The sequence below is a fragment of the Papio anubis genome, chromosome X (genome assembly GCF_008728515.1).
Source record: "Papio anubis isolate 15944 chromosome X, Panubis1.0, whole genome shotgun sequence".
Taxonomy (NCBI): Eukaryota; Metazoa; Chordata; class Mammalia; order Primates; family Cercopithecidae; genus Papio; species Papio anubis.
This window is the reverse complement of record NC_044996.1, coordinates 80,391,072-80,409,135: the sequence shown is the minus strand read 5'-3', so window position 1 is coordinate 80,409,135 and position 18,064 is coordinate 80,391,072. Positions and strand designations below refer to the sequence as shown.

At 44.9% G+C, this 18,064-nt stretch overlaps 1 protein-coding gene and 1 pseudogene across 3 annotated transcripts; one reads left to right on the top strand and one right to left on the bottom strand.

Annotated features, from left to right (window-relative positions):
* The first annotated feature begins 3,375 nt into the window (after positions 1-3,375).
* Positions 3,376-4,311, top strand: LOC101011436 (annotated as a pseudogene). The gene is made up of 2 exons (XR_641975.4): positions 3,376-3,624; positions 3,960-4,311. The product of XR_641975.4 is annotated as a zinc finger CCHC-type and RNA-binding motif-containing protein 1 pseudogene (transcript).
* A 9,095-nt stretch (positions 4,312-13,406) lies between these two features.
* Positions 13,407-17,869, bottom strand: ITGB1BP2 (integrin subunit beta 1 binding protein 2). Of its 2 annotated transcripts, XM_003917860.4 has the most exons (11): positions 17,231-17,869; positions 16,913-16,962; positions 16,767-16,823; positions 16,543-16,688; positions 15,423-15,517; positions 15,260-15,318; positions 15,076-15,146; positions 14,869-14,968; positions 14,480-14,593; positions 14,176-14,238; positions 13,407-13,807 (listed from the first exon to the last, which is right to left on the bottom strand). In XM_003917860.4, exons 1-11 carry the CDS (start codon positions 17,292-17,294, stop codon positions 13,580-13,582), a joined length of 1,047 nt encoding a protein of 348 aa, XP_003917909.1. In that variant the 5' UTR covers positions 17,295-17,869; the 3' UTR covers positions 13,407-13,579. The 2 variants fall into 2 exon arrangements, with proteins under 2 accessions (XP_003917909.1, XP_017809581.1); XM_017954092.3 differs by lacking the exons at positions 16,543-16,688; positions 16,767-16,823; positions 16,913-16,962 and having other exon boundaries at positions 17,231-17,867.
* Between the last annotated feature and the right edge of the window lie 195 nt (positions 17,870-18,064).

The window sequence follows — 18,064 nt, the reverse complement described above, 5'->3', positions numbered from 1 at the left end:
GTTTCACCACATTGGTTGGGTTGGTCTCGAACTCCTGACCTCAAGTGATCTGCCCGCCTGGGCCTCACAAAGTGCTGGGATTACAGACCTGAGCCACTGTGCCCAGCTCCAGTATATGTCACTTTCAAATTAAGGGTTCCTGTGCTGGTCATGGTGGCTCACACCTGTAATCCCAGCACTTTGGGAGGCCAAGGTGGGCGGATCACTTGAGGTCAGGAATTTGAGACCAGCCTGATTAACATGGTGAATCCCCATCTCTACTAAAAATACAAAAAGTGTCTGGGCATGCGGGCTCATGCCAGTAATCCCAGCACTTTGGGAGGCTGAGGCGGGCAGATCATTTGAGGTCAGGAGTTTGAGACCAGCCTGGCTAACATGATGAAACCCCGTCTTTCTAAAAATACAAAAATTAGCCGGGTGTGTTGGTATATGTCTGTAATTCCAGTTACTTGGGAGGCTGAGGCAGGAGAATCGCTTGACCCTGGGAGGCGAAGGTTGCAGTGAGATGAGATTCTGCCACTGCACTCCAGACTAGGCGACAGAGTGATACTCAGTGTCAAAAAAAAAAAAAAAAATTAGCTGGATGTGGTGGTGTGCACCTGTAGTCCCAGCTACTTGGGAGGCTGAGGCACAAGAATCACTTGAACACGGGAAGTGGAGGTTGCAGTAAGTGGAGACCAGGCCACTGCACTCCAGCCTGGGTGACAGAGTGAGGCTCTGTATAAAAAAAATAAAAATAAAAAAAATAATCCTGGGCATGGTGGCTTACTCCTGTAATCCCAGCACTTTGGGAGGCCGAGGCAGGTGGATCACCTGAGGTCATGAGTTTGAGATCAGCCTGGCCAACATGGTGAAACCTCGTCTCTACTAAAAATACAAAAGTTAGCTGGGCATGCTGACGGGCACCTGTAATCCCAGCTACTTGGGAGGCTGAGGCAGGAGAATCCCTTGATCCCGGGAAACGGTTGTTGCAGCGAGCCAAGATTGAGCCACTGCACTCCAGTCTGGCAGATAAGAGCGAGACTCTGTCTAAATATATATATACACACACACACACACACATATACATACACACACATATATATACACATATATGTATACACACACACACACACACACACATATATATATATATATATAGACCGAGTGTGGTGGCTCATGCCCGTAATCCCAGCACTTTGAGAGGCCGAGGCAGGTGGATCACCTGAGGTCAGGAGTTCGAGATCAGCCTAGCCAACATGGTGAAACCCCGTCTCTACTAAAAATACAAAAAGTAGCTGGGCGTGGTGGTGGGCACCTGTAATCCCAGCTACTCGGGAGGCTGAGGCAGAATTGCTTGAACCCGGGAGGCAGAGGTTGCAGTGAGCTCCAGCCTGGGTGATAGACTGGGACTTCATCTCAGAAAAAAATATATATATATGTATGTGTATATATATATATACACATATGTATATAAATACTTGGTATTTGATGATATGAAGGTATCTTCTTGGTATCTGATATGAAGGAATTATTGTTTATGTGTGCTAATATTATAATGATTTTTTAAAAAATCTTACTTTTTAGAGAAATATAGTGAAATATTTTCATTATACTAGTCTGTCTACTTTTATACATGTTATAAATTCTTCATTAAAAAGTTTTAAAACAATGTTATTGAATTCTCAAGCATCTAATGAAAGTGTACAGATTAGTCTGAAGGAGTAGAACAGGAGGAGCTGGAATTTAAGAAGAGGAAGGTCTGGAACAGCCTCTGTGGGAGAGTGCCAGGGAATGTATGAGTCAAATAAAAGGGTTGCTGAGCAGCTGCAAGGGCCAAGTTGAAATTGGACAGCATGAATTTATATTTGTCTACTTGGTTCTCACTCTAGCAGTTTCTGGGACTTTGGGAGCAGAAAGGAAGAAAGAGGATAATGGAGGCAGGGATCTCAGAGACAGTAACATTGGAGTGGCTGTTCATGGAGTGTGGGAGAGAAAACTAGTATAACTGGGAGATAATTACTTGATCTGGATGAACTGAGAGGTGGAGTACCTAGGCATCTCAGTGAGGTTAGAGAGCAGGTGATCAGAGATGTAAAGGTTATTTGGAAAAGCCTTACATCAATGTTAAGATATCACTGATCAACCAAGAGCCTCCCTCTTCCCCAGTTAAGTTTTCTCAAAGGAACTCTGCTAGGCTAGAGGGGCGTCATATCAAGATCCTCTTCCAAGATCCCTTTTAGGTTTTAGATGTTTTCAAATGACTCTAGGACAGCTCTTAGCAATGCCTGAGGTTTTAATCAGTAGCTGTATGACCCCAGGCAAGCTATTTTATATTTTGTTCCCTAGTTTCCTCATCTACAAGAAGTTGTGATAATAATACCTACCTCACAGAGCAAGTGTGAGGATTAAATAAAATAATGTGGGTAGAAGTGCCTAGCACAGTGGTATTCTGTACAGAATACTGTACTCCCTCATCAGGTGAATATAGTCTCCCTTAATCCTGAAGCTGATGCAATTGTGTGGTAATTATGTTATCACTTTATAGAGGAGCAAAACCTGACTGTCAGACTGTCAAGAAAATCCTATTTTCTTTCTTGTTTTTTTTTTTTTTTTTTTTTTTTGAGGCGGAGTCTCGCTCTGTCACCCCGGCTGGAGTGCAGTAGCGCAATCTCCGCTCACTGCAACCTCCGCCTCCCAGGTTCACACCTTTCTCCTGCGTCAGCTTCCCAGGTAGCTGGAACTACAGGCACCTGCCACCACACCCGGCTAATTTTTTTGTATTTTTAGTAGAGACAGGGTTTCATCGTGTTAGCCAGGACGGTCTTGATCTCCTGACCTCGTGATCCGCCCGCTTCAGCCTTCCAAAGTGCTGGGATTACAGGCATGAGCCACTGTGCCCGGCTGAAAATCCTATTTTCTTAAAAACATTATAAAATTGGATACTGGAGATGTGTCCGCCCCCCTTCAATAAAAAAGTCATCTAACTTTCCTAACATGCTGAGGTAAAAAACTTTCAGTGAAGAAAAGGAATAGTAGCAGCAGTAATAATAATAGCAAACACATGTTTACTGGATTTGAGCCTTAGAGGAATGATATGGCCTAGAGATTAAAATGTGAGTCATCTGTATGGGGGTGATATTTGAAGTCACATACATAACTGAGGGTGTCTGGAAGAGTTATATGAGAAGAGAGCAATCCTAGGAGTGAGTCCTAAAGAACTGAATCACTGAATGGCCAGGAAGAAAAAGAGGAGTGTAAAAATGAGTCCCAGGACTCGTGACGCCAAGGCTGCTGCGAGCGGCTATGAAGAGTCGGGGTTGAGGTGGGGTTGAGCCCCAAATGAGCCGAGGGCTCGCACTCTTCTGGTCTCCCAGGACCGCCCCACCTGAAGAAATGAGTGGTGGATTGGCTCCAAGTAAGAGCACAGTGTATGTATCCAGCTTGCCCTTTCCCTGACAATAACCTGTAGCGGATATTTTCCAACTATGGCAAAGTTGTAAAGGTTACCATAATGAAAGATAAAGATATCAGGAAGAGTAAAGGGGTTGCATTTATTGTATTTTTGCATAAACACGGCACAAAACTGTACCAGGGCAATACACAACAGTTATTTGGTAGAGTGATAAAAGCAAGCATTGGCTGGTTGCAGTGGCTCATGCCTGTAATCCCAGCACTTTGGGAGGCCGAAGGGGGCGGATCACTTGAGCCCAGGAGTTCAAGACCAGCCTGGCCAAACATGGTGAGACTCCATCTCTACTAAAAGTACAAAAACTAGTCAGGTGTGGTGGCGCGCCTGTAATCCCAGCTACTAGGGAGGTGAGACAGGAGAATCACTTGAACCTGGAAGGCAGAGGTTGCAGTGAGCGGAGATCACGCCACTGCACTCCAGCCTGGGTGACAGAGCAAGACTCCATCTCAAAAAAAAGAAAAGAAAAAAAACAAAAAAAAAAAAAAAAAAAAACAAAAACAAGAGGAAGCATTGCTATTGACAATGGAAGAGCAGCTGTGTTCATCCAAAGGCGAAACTACTTTGATAAATCCAAGTGTTATGAATGTGGGGAAAGTGGACATTTAAGTTATGCCTGTCCGAAAAATATGCTTGGAGAACGTGGGCCTCCAAAGAAGAAAGAAAAAAAGAAAAAAAAGAAAGTTCCTGAATCAGAAGAAATTGAGGAAGTAGAAGAAAGTAGAGATGAAGGGGAGAATCCTGCTCTTGACAGCCTGAGTCAGGCCACAGCATTCCAGCAAGCCAAAATTGAAGAACAAGATGATTCAAGATGCCCAAGGATAAAGAAAAGCACATATTTCCGTGATGAGAAAGAAACTTAGTGATTAAAATCTTGCCCTAGCACAGTAATAAAAATTAAGATTTGTTAGTAACAATCTTGATGATCTGATTTTAATAAAAATAAGAAAAGTTAACACTATCATGTTAATACTATTACTGTCATCCCAAGAAAAATGATATATTTTCTCTCCTTCTTTTTGAGATGGAGTTTCACTCTGTCACCCAGGCTGGAGTGCAGTGGCGCGATCCAGGCTTACTGCAGCCTCTGCCTCCTCCCAGGTTCCAGCGATTCTTCTGCCTCAGCCTCCCAGGTAGCTGGGATTACAGGCACACGCCACTACACCCGGCTAATTTTTGTATTTTTAGTAGAGACACGGTTTCACCATGTTGACCAGGCTGGTCTTGAACTCCTGACCTCAGGTGATCTGCCTGCCTCGGCCTCCCAAAGTGCTAGGATTACAGGTGTGAGCCACCGCGCCTGGCTGAGAAAAGATTTGGAAGGCCGAGGTGGGCAGATCACGAGGTCAGGAGTTCGAGACCAGCCTGGCCAACATAGTGAAACACCATCTCTACTAAAAATACAAAAAATTGACCAGGAGTGGTGGTTCATGCCTGTAATCCCAGCACTTTGGGAGACCGAGGTGGGTGGATCATCAGGTCAGGAGATCGAGACCATCCTGGCCAACACAGTGAAACCCTGTTTCTACTAAAAATAGAAAAAAATTAGCCGGGCATGGTGGCAGGCGCCTGTAGTCCCAGTTACTCGGGAGCTTGAGGCAGGAGAAGGGAATGAACCTGGGAGGCGAAGCTTGCAGTGAGCTGAGATTGCGCCACTGCACTCCAGCCTGGGTGACAGAGCAAGACTCCATCTCAAAAAAAAAATGTAACTACTTTGAAAAACACCCCACAAACTTCCTGAAGACCGAAAAGTTGAATGATTTATTGTTATTTATGTTAATACACTTTTCAAGATAATTTTGTCTTTAAATATGGGTGTTTTGTCATCATATTTCTTGCAGCTTTATCCCAATCTGGATAAATTGAAAGTAACTATAAAATAAATTGTAAATACCTATAAAATATAAAGTAACATAGCTCTAAAAGGCTTAAAATCAAACACAGGTGTTATTTGTCTGCCCTACCCATAGCACCAAATTTCATTCCCTAGAAGAAACTACTCATATGTGCATACATGTTGCTAAATACAATACATATATTTCTGTCACTTAATAAAAGAATAAAGGGGAATTATTCAGTCTTTTATACTTCTCCTACCTTCCTCAATCTTCCCAATGTGGCTGTGTTAAAAATTTTGGGTCCCAGCACTTTGTGAGGCCGAGGCGGGTGGATCACCTGAGGTCAGGAGTTCGAGACCAGCCTGACCAACATGGTGAAACATGGTATCTACTAAAAAATACAAAAATTAGCCGGGCATGGTGGCAGGCACCTGTAATCCCAGCTACTTGGGAGGCTGAGGCAGGAGAATCACTTGAACCTGGGAGGTGGACATTGCAGTGAGCCGAGATCATACCATTGCACTCCAGCCTGGGTGACAGAGCAAGATTCCATCTAAAAAAAAAAAAAAAAAATTACAGCCAGGTGCGGTGGTTCATGCCTGTAATCCCAGCATTTTGGGAGGCCGAGGCGGTTGGATCACGAGGTAAGGAGATAGAGGCCATCCTGGCTAACACGGTGAAACACCATCTCTACTAAAAACACAAAAACAAAATTAGCCAGGCGTGGTGACGGGCACCTGTAGTCCCAGCTACTCAGGAGGCTGAGGTGGGAGGATGACGTGAACCCGGGAGGCGGAGTTTGCAGTGAGCCAAGATTGTGCCACTGCACTCCAGCCTGGGCAACAGAGCGAGACTCCTTCTCAAAAAAATTAAAAAAAGGAGGGGGGGGAATCCATATGTATTTTTTTTAATGACCACGTAAATACTTTTCACTTCTGAGCCGAGGAGTATGCTATGATTGTATTTTTCCTAGAGTTAATAATTGTCCATTTTTTTCCATGTATCTTCTTTGTATTTATGATGAAATCTTCCCATTCTGTCTGCAGGTAGTTATAGGGGAATGGGATTAGAGAGTCTTTAATTTTCTACTTTGTGTATTCCTATATGTTTAACTTTGTAAGAATACCCGTTTATTACTTTTTTAACTGATAAAAGCAATAAAAATAAGAAAAGTTAATACTATCATAATAATACTATTGTTGTCATCCCCCCAAAAAAATATATTAAAAAGATTAATTTGAAAAATAAATAGGCCAGGCGTGGTGGCTCAAGCCTGTAATCCCAGCACTTTGGGAGGCAGAGACGGGTGGATCACGAGGTCAGGAGATCGAGACCATCCTGGCTAACATGGTGAAACCCCGTCTTTACTAAGAAATACAAAAAACTAGCCGGGCGAGGTGGCGGGCGCCTGTAGTCCCAGCTACTCGGGAGGCTGAGGCCGGAGAATGGCATGAACCCGGGAGGCGGAGCTTGCAGTGAGCTGAGATCCGGCCACTGCACTCCAGCCGGGGCGACAGAGCGAGACTCGGTCAATTAAAAAAAAAAAAAAAAAAAGAAAAATAAATAAGTAAATAAAAATAAAAATGAGATTGAAAGGAATGGCCAGAGAAGTAGGACAAAGAAGAGGCATGATAGGTCACAGAAGCCAATGTATCAAAGTATTTCAAGGATTATTTCTTGTCATATTTTGCTTGACAGGTCAAGTGAGATGAGGACTAAAAGTATCCATTGGATTTAGTGATTTGATAGTCATTGGTAACATTATCACCACAGACTGAGGAAGTCAGATTAGAGTGTGTTATATTAATAAAAGGGAGTAAGAAGGAGGAAATGGAAAAATAATAGTTATTTCAAGAAGTTTGGCTATAACGGATAGAAGGGTGTTAGTTGGTAGCTGGAGAGGGATGTGAACTCAAGGGAAATCATTTTTGTAAGACTGGAGAGACTGGAGCATATTTAAATGTCAATAAAAATATGTCAACAAGGCCGGATGCAGTGGCCCACGCCTGTAACCCCAGCACTTTGGGAGGCCGAGGTGGGTGGATCACCTGAGGTCAGGAGTTCAAGAACAGCCTGGCCAACGTGGTGAAACCCCGTCTCTACTAAAAATACAAAAATTAGCTAGGTGTGGTGGCAGGCACCTGTAATCCCAACCACTCGGGAGGCAGAGGCAGGAGAATCGCTTGAACCCGGGACGTGGAGGTTGCAGTGAGCCGAGATCCTGCCATTGCACTCCAGCCTGGGCAATAAGAGAGAAACTCCGTCTCAAAACAAAACAAAAAAAAACCTCAGTGAGAGGGGAATGTTGAATAAACAGGAGAGAGAAGGGATAATTAATAGTGGAAGGTTTCTGGGAAGGTGTAAGGAGATCGCATATAGTAGGAAGAAATGAGAAGTATAAAAGGAGGTAGGAAGAGGATTTGTTCTAATGTGAGCAAATATGTAGATTTGATGGTGGGAAATGGGGAATTAAATGAGATAACGCATGCAAAGCACTTAGCATAGTGCCTGGCACAGTTTGTATCAGAAATGGTAACTATGGCTACTGTTGTTGTTTTTATGTCATACACCTGCTTGAAAATTTCTCACCTTTTAGGCTTTGTCCATGTGAAATGAGCTAGTACTCTACTTTATTAATGCTATAAATTTCAATTTTTTTTTTTGAGACGGAGTCTAGCTCTGTCACCCAGGCTGGAATGCAGTGGCATGATCTTGGCTCACTGCAACCTCTGCTTCCCGGTTTCAGGTGATTCTCCTGCCTCAGCCTCCTGAGTAGCTGGGATTACAGGTGCCCGCCACTATGCCCGGCTAATTTTTGTATTTTTACTAGAGAAGAGGTTTCACCACGTTGGCCAGGCTGGTCTCGAACTCCTGGCCTCAAGTGATCTGCCCACCTTGGCCTCCCAAAGTGCTGGGATTACAGGTGTAAGCCACCGCACTTGACTTTCAAATTGTATATGTTAAATTTATATACAACAAGGGTTACTTGGTGGTTTTTTTTTTTTTTTTTTGAGAGGAGTATCACTCTGTCGCCCAGGCTGGAGTGCAGTGGCGTGATCTTGGCTCACTGCAAGCTCCGCCTCCCAGGTTCATGCCATTCTCCTGCCTCAGCCTCCCAAGTAGCTGGGACTACAGGTACCCGCCACCACGCCCAACTAATTTTTGTTTCTGTATTTTTAGCAGAGACGGGGTTTCACCGTGTGAGCCAGGATGGTCATGATTTTCTGACCTCGTGATCCGCCCGTCTCGGCCTCCCAAAGTGCTGGGATTATAGACTTGAGTCACTGCACTCGGCCAAGAGTTACTTGAACTTTTGATTCCTCACCTCTGTTCTCTTTAGAATTTCTGGATATTTGCTGGTTCCCTGATTTTGATAAGAAGATAGAAAAAAGTTGTACATTTAAGATTAATGGGCCAGGTGCAGTGGGTCACACCTGTAACCCCAGCACTTTGGGAGGCCAAGGCAGGCGAATTACTTGAGGTCAGGAGTTCAAGACCAGTCTGGCCAACATGGTGAAACCTCATCTCTACTAAAAATACAAAAATTAGCCGGTCATTGTTGCGTGTGCCTGTAAACCCAGCACTTTGGGATGCTGAGGCAGGCAGTTCACTTGAGTCCAGGAGTTCAAGACCAGCCTGGGCAACATGGCAAAACCCCATCTCTACAAAAAATACAACAATCAGGCAGTTGTGGTGACATGTGCCTGTGGTCCCAGCTACTTGGGAGGCTGAGGTGGTAGGATCACTGGAGTCTGGGAGGTGAATGTTGCAGTGAGCCGAGATGGCACCACTGCACTCCAGACTGGATGGCAGAGCAAGACACCACCTCAACAACAACAACAAAAAAGAGAGAGAGAAAGACAGAGAGAGAGATCACTCCTCACTCCTCCTCTGATTAAGAATCTACATTTGAGGCCGGGCGCTATGGCTCACACTTATAATCCCAGCATTTTAGGAGGCCAAGGCGGGTGGATCACGAGGTCAGGAGTTCAAGACCAGCCTGGCCAAGCTGGTGAAACCCCATCTCTACTAAAAATACAAAAAATTAGTCGTGTGTGGTGGCAGGCGCCTGTAATCCCAGCTACTTGGGAGACTGAGGTAGGAGAATCGCTTGAACCCGGGAGGCGGGGGTTGCGGTGAGCCGAGATCACACCACTGCAGTCCAGCCTGGGCAACAAGAGTGAAACTCTGTCTCAAAAATAAATACATACATACACACATACATACATAAAAAGAATCTACATTTGGCTGGGTGCAATGGCTCACACCTGTAATCCCAGCACTTTGGGAGGCTGAGGTGAGAGGATTGCTTAAGGCCAGAAGTTTGAGACCAGCCTGGGAAACATAGCAAAATCCTGCCTCTACTAAAAATATAAAAAATTAGCCGACCGTGGTGGCGCACGCCTGTAGTCCCAGCTTCTCAGGAGGCTGAGATGGGAGGATTGCTTGAGCCAGGGAGGTTGTAGCTGCAGTGAGCCGTGATCATGCTACTGCACTCCAGCCTGGGTGACAGAGTAAAACTCTGTCTCAAAAAAAAAAAAGAAAAAGAAAAAAGAAAGAAGTGGCTGGGCATGGTGGCTCACACCTATAATCCCAACACATTGGGAGACCGAGGTGGGCAGATCACTTGAGGCTAGGAGTTCGAGACTAGCCTGGCCAACATGGTAAAACCCCATCTCTACTAAAAATGTAAAAATTAGCCAGGCGTGGTGGTGCATGCCTGTAGTCCCAGCTAATCGTGAGGGTGAGGCTTGAACCCGGGAGGCAGAGGTTGCAGTGAGCCAAGATTGCGGCCACTGTGCACCTGGGAGACAGAGCGAGACCTTGTCTTAAAAAAAAAAAGAGAGAGAAAAAAATATATATATATATATATATATTTTTTTTCTTTTTTTTAAAAAAAGGCCTATAATGCCCTTTTAACTCTCTTTTAAATCACTTTGAAAATCCTTGACCTAGAATTTTAGGCTCCTGTTAATCTAGCCACACTCCATTTAATTTTTTCGTCTTCTTTCTTCAACATAACCTCTGATATGTTACCAGTGCTTACAAGAGGACTAAGCTTGGAGAGACTCTGAAGAGAAGCATTTACTTTTTACTCTACATACTTCTGCATTTAATTTTTTTTCAGTGATAATGTACTACTTTTGGAATTTAAAATGAAACACAATAAATAAATTAAAACAACTTTTGCCCTAGTATCGCTCTCCCTAATCTTCCATACCCATCAAAATTAATTTCTCATTATTCAGATTTCCATTCAAATGTACAGGTGACACTTGAACAAGGGTTTTAACTGCACGGGTCCACTTATATGTGGATTTTCTTCTGCCTCTGCTACCCCTGAGATAGTAAGATCAACTCCTCATCTTCCTCCTCCTCCTCCTCCTCCTCAGCCTACTCAATATGAAGACAATGATGAAGAACTTTATGATAACCCACTTCCACTTAATGAATAATAAATATATTTTCCCTTCCTTATGGCCTCACTTTGTTGCCCAGGCTGGAGCGCAATGCGACGATCACGGCTTACTGCAGCTTCGATCTCCTGGGCTCAGGTGATCCTCCCACCTTACCTTCCCAAGTAGCTGGGACTACAGGTGTGCGCTACCATGTCTGGCTAATTTTTTTGTAGTTTTGTATGTTTCTGTAGAGTGGGTTTCGCCATGTTGTCCAGGCTGGTCTTGAACTAGGCACAAGTAATCTGCCCACCTCAGCCACCCAAAGTGCTAGGATTACAGGCATAAGCCACCATGCCCAGCCCCTTATGATTTTCTTTTTTTTTTTTTTTTTTTTTTTTTTGAGACGGAGTCTGGCTCTGTAGCCCAGGCTGGAGTGCGGTGGCCGGATCTCAGCTCACTGCAAGCTCCGCCTCCCGGGTTCACGCCATTCTCCTGCCTCAGCCTCCCGAGTAGCTGGGACTACAGGCGCCCGCCACCTCGCCCGGCTATTTTTTGTATTTCTTAGTAGAGACGGGGTTTCACCGTGTTAGCCAGGATGGTCTCGATCTCCTGACCTCGTGATCCGCCCATCTCGGCCTCCCAAAGTGCTGGGATTACAGGCTTGAGCCACCGCGCCCGGCCTTGATTTTCTTAATAACATTTTTTTTTTTCTCTAGCCTACTTTATTGTAAGAATGTAGTATATAATACGCATAACATTCAACATATGTGTTAATGGATTATGTTATCAGTAAGGCTTCTGGTCAACAGTAGGCTATTAGTAGTTAAGTTTTTGGGAAGTCAAAAGTCGACTATGGGCTGGGGGCAGTGGCTCACGCATGTAATCCCAACACTTTGGGAGGCCGAGGCAGGTGGATCATGAGGTCAGGAGTTCAAGACCAACCTGGCCAACACAGTGAAATCCCGTCTCTACTAAAACTACAAAAATTCACTAGGCGTGACGGCGGGCGCCTGTAATCCCAGCTACTCAGAAGGCTGAGGCAGGAGAATCACTTGAACCCGGGAGGCGGAGGTTGCAGTGAGCCGAGATTGCCCCACTGCACTCCAGCCTGGGCTACAGAGTTAGACTCCGTCTCCAAAAAAAAAAAAAAAAAAAAAAAAGTCCACTATTTGGTGGCTGGGTGTGGTAGCTCACACCTGTAATCCCAGCACTTTGGGAGGCAGAGGTGGGAGGATAACTTGAGGTCAGGAGTTTGAGACCAGCCTGGGAAACACAGTGAAATCCCATCTCTACTAAAAATAAAAAAAATTAGCCAGGTGTGGTGGCACATGCCTGTAATCCCACCTACTTAGGAGGCTGAGGCATAAGAATTGCTGGAACTTAGGAGGCGGAGGTTGCAGTGAGCCAAGATCATGCCACTGCATTCCAGCCTGGGCAACAGAGTGAGACTCTGTCTCAAAAAATAAATAAATAAATAAAAATTTAAAAAAAGAAGTCAAATGTGTGGGAAGTCAGTGCCCCAACCTTGCATTGTTCAAGGGTCAACTGGACTTCTTAACCTTCACATTTATGGTTAATTTTCAACTAGGGAACCAAGACAATTCAATGGGAGAAAGAATAGTCTTTTCAACAAATGGTACTGAGACAACTGGACATCCACATGCAAAAGCATAAGGTTGGACCCCTACTTCACATCACATACAAAAATTAATTGAAAATGAATCAATGACCTAAATGTAAGAGCTAAAAAACCATATCACTTTTTTTGGAGACGGAGTTTTTGCTCTTTGTTGCCCAGGCTGGAGTGCAGTGGAGTGATCTCGGCTCACTGCAATCTCCACCTCGCGGGTTCAAGCGATTCTCCTGCCTCAGCCTCTTGAGTAGCTGGGATTACAGGCGTGTACCACCACACCCAACTAATTTTTTGTAGTTTTAGTAGAGATGGGGTTTCATCATGTTGGCCAGGCTGGTCTCGAACTCCCTACCTCAGGTGATCCACCTGTCTCAGCCTTCCAAAGTGCAGGGATTATAGGCGTGAGCCACCGCGCCTAGCCCTATATAACTCTTAGAAGAAAACATAGGGACAAATGTTCATGACCTTGGATTAGGTAATGGTTTCTTAGATATGACATCAAAAGTATAAGCAACCAAAGAAAAAAATAAACTGTATTTCAAATTAGCTGGGCATGGTGGCGAGCGTCTGTCGTCTTAGCTACTCGGCAGGAGAATCGCTTGAACCCACAAGGCAGAGGTTGCAGTGAGCTGAGATTGCACCACTGCACTCTCCAGCCTGGGCGACAGAGAGAGACTCTGTCTCTAAAAGAAAAAAAAAAAAAGGACTTCTTCCACGGAGTCTTCCCTTTTCACTACTGTCCACATTAACTTTTCCATTCTTTCAACCACAGTTCTTAAAAACTGTACTGCACAATTTAGCACTCAGTTAAACTACCTGATAATGTTTATTATTATTTCATGTAGACTGGTCTTGACTTGTCAGCCAGGTTGTTACTTTGTTGAGAGAAATGAGTAAGTCTTCTGCTTCTCAGATATTTCTAAACCACCTAACACATAACTGGGCGTATAGGAAGTATTCAGTAAATACCTGGTGGTTGTGAGGAATAGATTGAATGTGCATGTGCTTGTTTTCACAATGTGTGTTAAACACACAGTTGGGGGTAATAAATACAATCTTAGATAGTGAGGTGAGAGAATGACACTATGTGAAACTGAAGAATACAAGATTTATTTAAGGGAAAAAACAGCATGGTTTGGACAATTTTGTTCTCCCCTCCTTCAGCCTCCTGCTGCTCAATACCACATGGCCAACAATATCCTGGTCTCTAAGATTCTAAGGGAATCATTGAGGTCCTATCTAGACATCAACTGTCTGGTCACTATTCCCCCATTGCTTCCTCCTCTTCCTCCTCCTCTGTCCAGCTCAGATCATCATCTGAATCGTCAGATTCTTCCTCATCCATCTCTAACACAACCCCTGCCCTAGCCTTCTTAGCTAGTGCATCAGGGTGCTCCAGCTGGGCCCAGGATCCTGGGTCAGCCTTGACCAGGGAGATTTCAACCCGAGATGGCATCAAGGAGACAGAGCTCTGCTCCACGTTTATGACCTGAGGAGGAGCAAAGGAAAACAGAAGAAAGACAGAATGAGGAAATCAAAGGCATTGGGGTCAGCGTAGAGTGGTGACAAATGAGAGAGAAAAATTTTTAAAATAAGGTAAGAAAAAAGACAAGGGAGGAATAAGACAATATAATAAGGGAGAGAGAGGAAAGAAATGAGAGATGAAAAGGGAGAAGGAAGAGAGGAGGGAAAGAGGAAAGTAGGAAGAGCAGGAGAGAGAGAGAAAATGAAAGCAAATGAAGAGAAAATCTCTATTTTCCTACTACAACTCCTTCCCTCAAGACACCCTCTATTCCAGTCTAGCCGCTCTTTCACCCCATCTGCCTCCCCCTCCTGTGCCCCCTGGTCTTCACTTACCCCCCAGAGCTTCATCTGTGCTTGGAACACACGGTTACCATCAAAGACAATGTGGACATGAAGCTGAGAGAAAAGAATTACAGGGGTAGTAACAAACCCAGAAGGTCAGAACAGGTCATTACGACAGATAACCAGGTCAGAGGTGTGATCCACAGATTGGCCAGACAGCCCTGACCTAATAGCTCTCCCTTCCTCTAAGGGTACTATGGAGCCTACAGGTTAACAGCATATGGCAACTCTGCCTGTGAGATTGTAGTATCACCCAATTCACTATCCTCCCATCCAACATCAGATCATTGCTCACCTCAGTTTGACTGGCCTTCACCCAGATAAACGCAGGAAGTGGAATCTGGCCATATACAGTCACCACTACTAAGGAATCTGTCTGGTGCCAATCATGGCGGCAAGATGCTGGGAGCTAAAGAGAAGATGTGAAATGTAGGTGGTAAGAATAAATTCTTAGCCCAAGGGGAGTTCTCATGATGCATATGGAGAAGAGACAGAGAGTCTCAAAAAGATTAACACAACCTCATATTGCTAAGCCTCTGGGCTGTTGAGGGACAAGGAGCAGAATCTTATTTGGTCTGTACTAAAGGGAGAAGACAGGGAGCTTAGTTATGTGGTACAGAGAGGGAGGAGAATTTACCTCTGAGATTGGGTCCTAATCAAGAGTTCAGGAAAACTGGGGCTTACCTGCTTCCCCCAGTCATGTCTACCAACTCTGCACCCTGGCTGTGCCAAGAATGCCCCAAAATCCAGGGTCTGGATGCCACAACAGCTCCAAGACTTCATCCTGAAGTAGGAAGATAATTCAACTGAATTCTCTCACCCCCAGTATTTATCTTATGATCAAATATTAGGAGAAACCTGTCTCATAGCCCACCCAGGCCCCTCCCTCACCCCTCATGGAATCGGGGTGCTCCTGGGTGGTAGGTACATGGAGTAGCATCACTCTCAGGGCCTTGGTAAACCTAAGAAGGATAAAGTAGAACCAGGTCATTCTAAGGTATATCCTACTCAGCCTCATATCTATACCCAGTCATCCCTCAGCCATATGCTTGAGCCCCTCAAAACTCTCACTCACAGCATCACATCCTGGGTTCTGGCAGCTGGAACCAGTCCGGATCAGACTACTATCAAGTCCTGGGCAAGGGAAACAGAGTCAGGAACTTATCCATCCCCCCACTCAATTGGCACTTCCACTAAATTCCAGTTTATGAAGTTGATCTTACTAAAGACCCACCTACCTGCCCCAGGTTCCTGGTCTAATTCCTTCTGTTCCAATGCCATTTCCAGGGCTTGGGATATATTTAGCGGCAGCAGCTTCAGAGGCAACTCTGACCTAGGGGTTATGGGTGGTGATTTAGTTCTGACCCATTAGCTATGATTGCTAGCTCCAACACTCCCACCGATGGTAATGGAATTAAACAAGCCTGGTGAAAGTGAGGCAGAGTTGGAGAGGTTGGGTAGCAACCCCATTGCCAATTTTCATCTCTGTGGACATCCCAAATACCTGAACCCTAGAGAAATCCCCAGCACTCCTCTTATCCATCTACTCAGTTGCTCTAAACCTAACCATTTTCTCTGCAGAACTGAGTCATATCCTCTTCCTCTTTTATCTAATCGTGGACCTAATATGACTTCCTTCTGTTGCTCTTATTATTCCCATAAAATTTGGGAAGTCTCCTGGCTGCCAATAATACATCCTTTTCTTGATAGGAGATTTATCTTAAAGTTCTTTTCTAGAAAGAGAAGTCATTCTCAACAATCCCTTTTGTGTTATATACTAAGGATGTATTTGTGAGGGGCTATCTACTATTTTTTGTTGTTGTTGTTGTTGTTGGTTTTTTTGAGACAGAGTCTTGCTTTGTTGCCCAGGCTGGAGTGCAGTGGCGCAATCTCCGCTCACTGCAAGCTCCGCTTCCCAGGTTCACGTCATTTTCCTGCCTCAGCCTCCCGAGTAGCTGGGACTACAGGTGCCCGCCACCACGCCTGGCTAATTTTTTTGTATTTTTCGTAGAGACGGGGTTTCACTGTGTTAGCCAGAATGGTCTCGATCTCCTGACCTCATGATCCTCCCGCCTCAGCCTCCCAAAGTGCTGGGATTACAGGCGTGAGCCACCGCGCCCAGCCTTATCTACTCTGTTGATTCAGATATCTATCCCATCATCCCATACCACCTTAGAGAAAAGGGCGTTATTTCCAGACACAAATTTCCCCTAAGGCACAGGATATACACCATCCAAACCCTGACATCTGGCCCTCCTCACATCCCTGGTCCCTGGTTCCCAGCCCTCAATGACCCATTAATCACTCCTAGGAAGCTACATGAAAATAGGAAAAGTCCAGGGGCCTCCTCCTCTTTACTTGGGCCTCTCCCGGTGCAAGGTCTCTGCTGACTTTGGAATCACATTCAGAGGTTTTTGCTCCTGAAGTGAACTGCTTGTAGCAGGGCCTTCAGGTTGAGGGGCCTCAGGAAGCTTCTCAGCACAGTGTGGTCCCATAGTACAGCCCTAGTATAGATAAGGAGATAAGGATTAGGGATAGAATCCTTCTACTGGGGGCAGAATCCAAGTATGTAAATAATTTACCTTGATGTTTAAGAACTCAGAGAAATCTACAGTTCGCTTTCGGCAGCAGGACCAACCCTGATAACAAGAGACCCAGATCAGCTTAGCTTCCTGGGTGTATCTCTTCTGGGAAATGCTCTTGCTAACCCCCCTCACCTACTCCTCACCTTAAGTGCATCATGGAAGATTGGGACCCCAGGGTGATGGCAACAGGAATCTGTGGACATCAGTACAAGTTATCAAGGAAGGGAAGATAACTATACCAAGTATAATTTTTCACCTCTTCCCCGGGTTTATATTTATGGTTTCTTCCCATATAACGTGAAAAACAAAAACAAAAACGCATCAAAGGCTGTAAGATCACTTAGACCAATTAAACTAGGGCAGGTAGTTTCTTTCCCTGCTCCTCAAACATACTGCCCCCCAGCTGACCACTCCACAACACCCATGCACAGCCCCTGGCCAGGTCAGGATCATTTACTTACCAGGAAGGTTGGTATTAGGGTCAAAGTGCTGCCCACAGCCTTTGTTACGACAGAGTAGAGACATGGAAGCGTTGGTAGAATAATTACTGAAAGGGTATTTCAAGGAGTCTGGCTGCCGAATGGGGAACACCTCTTAGTCTGGAGGCTTTTAGATGCCTGGAAGGGCCAGCTGTTTCTATCTTTAGTTCAGGAGGCGTACACCTCCTAACATGGGCAAGGGAACTTCAATTGGTCTTTCCAGCCAATAGAAAAGAGCTCAGGGGCATTTTAGCTCTGAGGCTCAGGAAAAAAGGATCAGGCAGAGTAGGGCTTGGAACTTGGGTGAGGTCAGCTCACCACTACTGAGACAGTTTTAGATTCACCACGGCAATTCCAAGCCTTGGACACAGCAGCAGCTGCTAAGAAACAAACACCAATATTGAGACCTCCCCCACCCCCAGCTCAATGAGGGTTAAGCCCATTTTCTGCCTCTTTCAAAGGGGCAGCTTTCCTCCATTATTACTTCCATATAGTGTCAACAGCACTAATCCTCGCCGACCACTTCAGCCATTTGACGCATCTCATCCCCACCTCCCCATGTTTGTCTAGATGAATACTGTAATCAAAATGTCTAAAGGATTACCTTTATAGAGCCTACTGCTCATCTCCTCCTTTCCCCTTCAAAGTCAACTCACAGAAAAATTAAAAGTACAAATGTATTTTTAAGTAGTTGATGCTGCATTACTGCTCCATTTCTCAAACCCAAACATACTGCAGACAAATCAAACATGGCACACCAATGAAAAAAAATGCACAGCTGGCTCACCAAGAAGAGGTACAGCCTTTAAGAGCTAC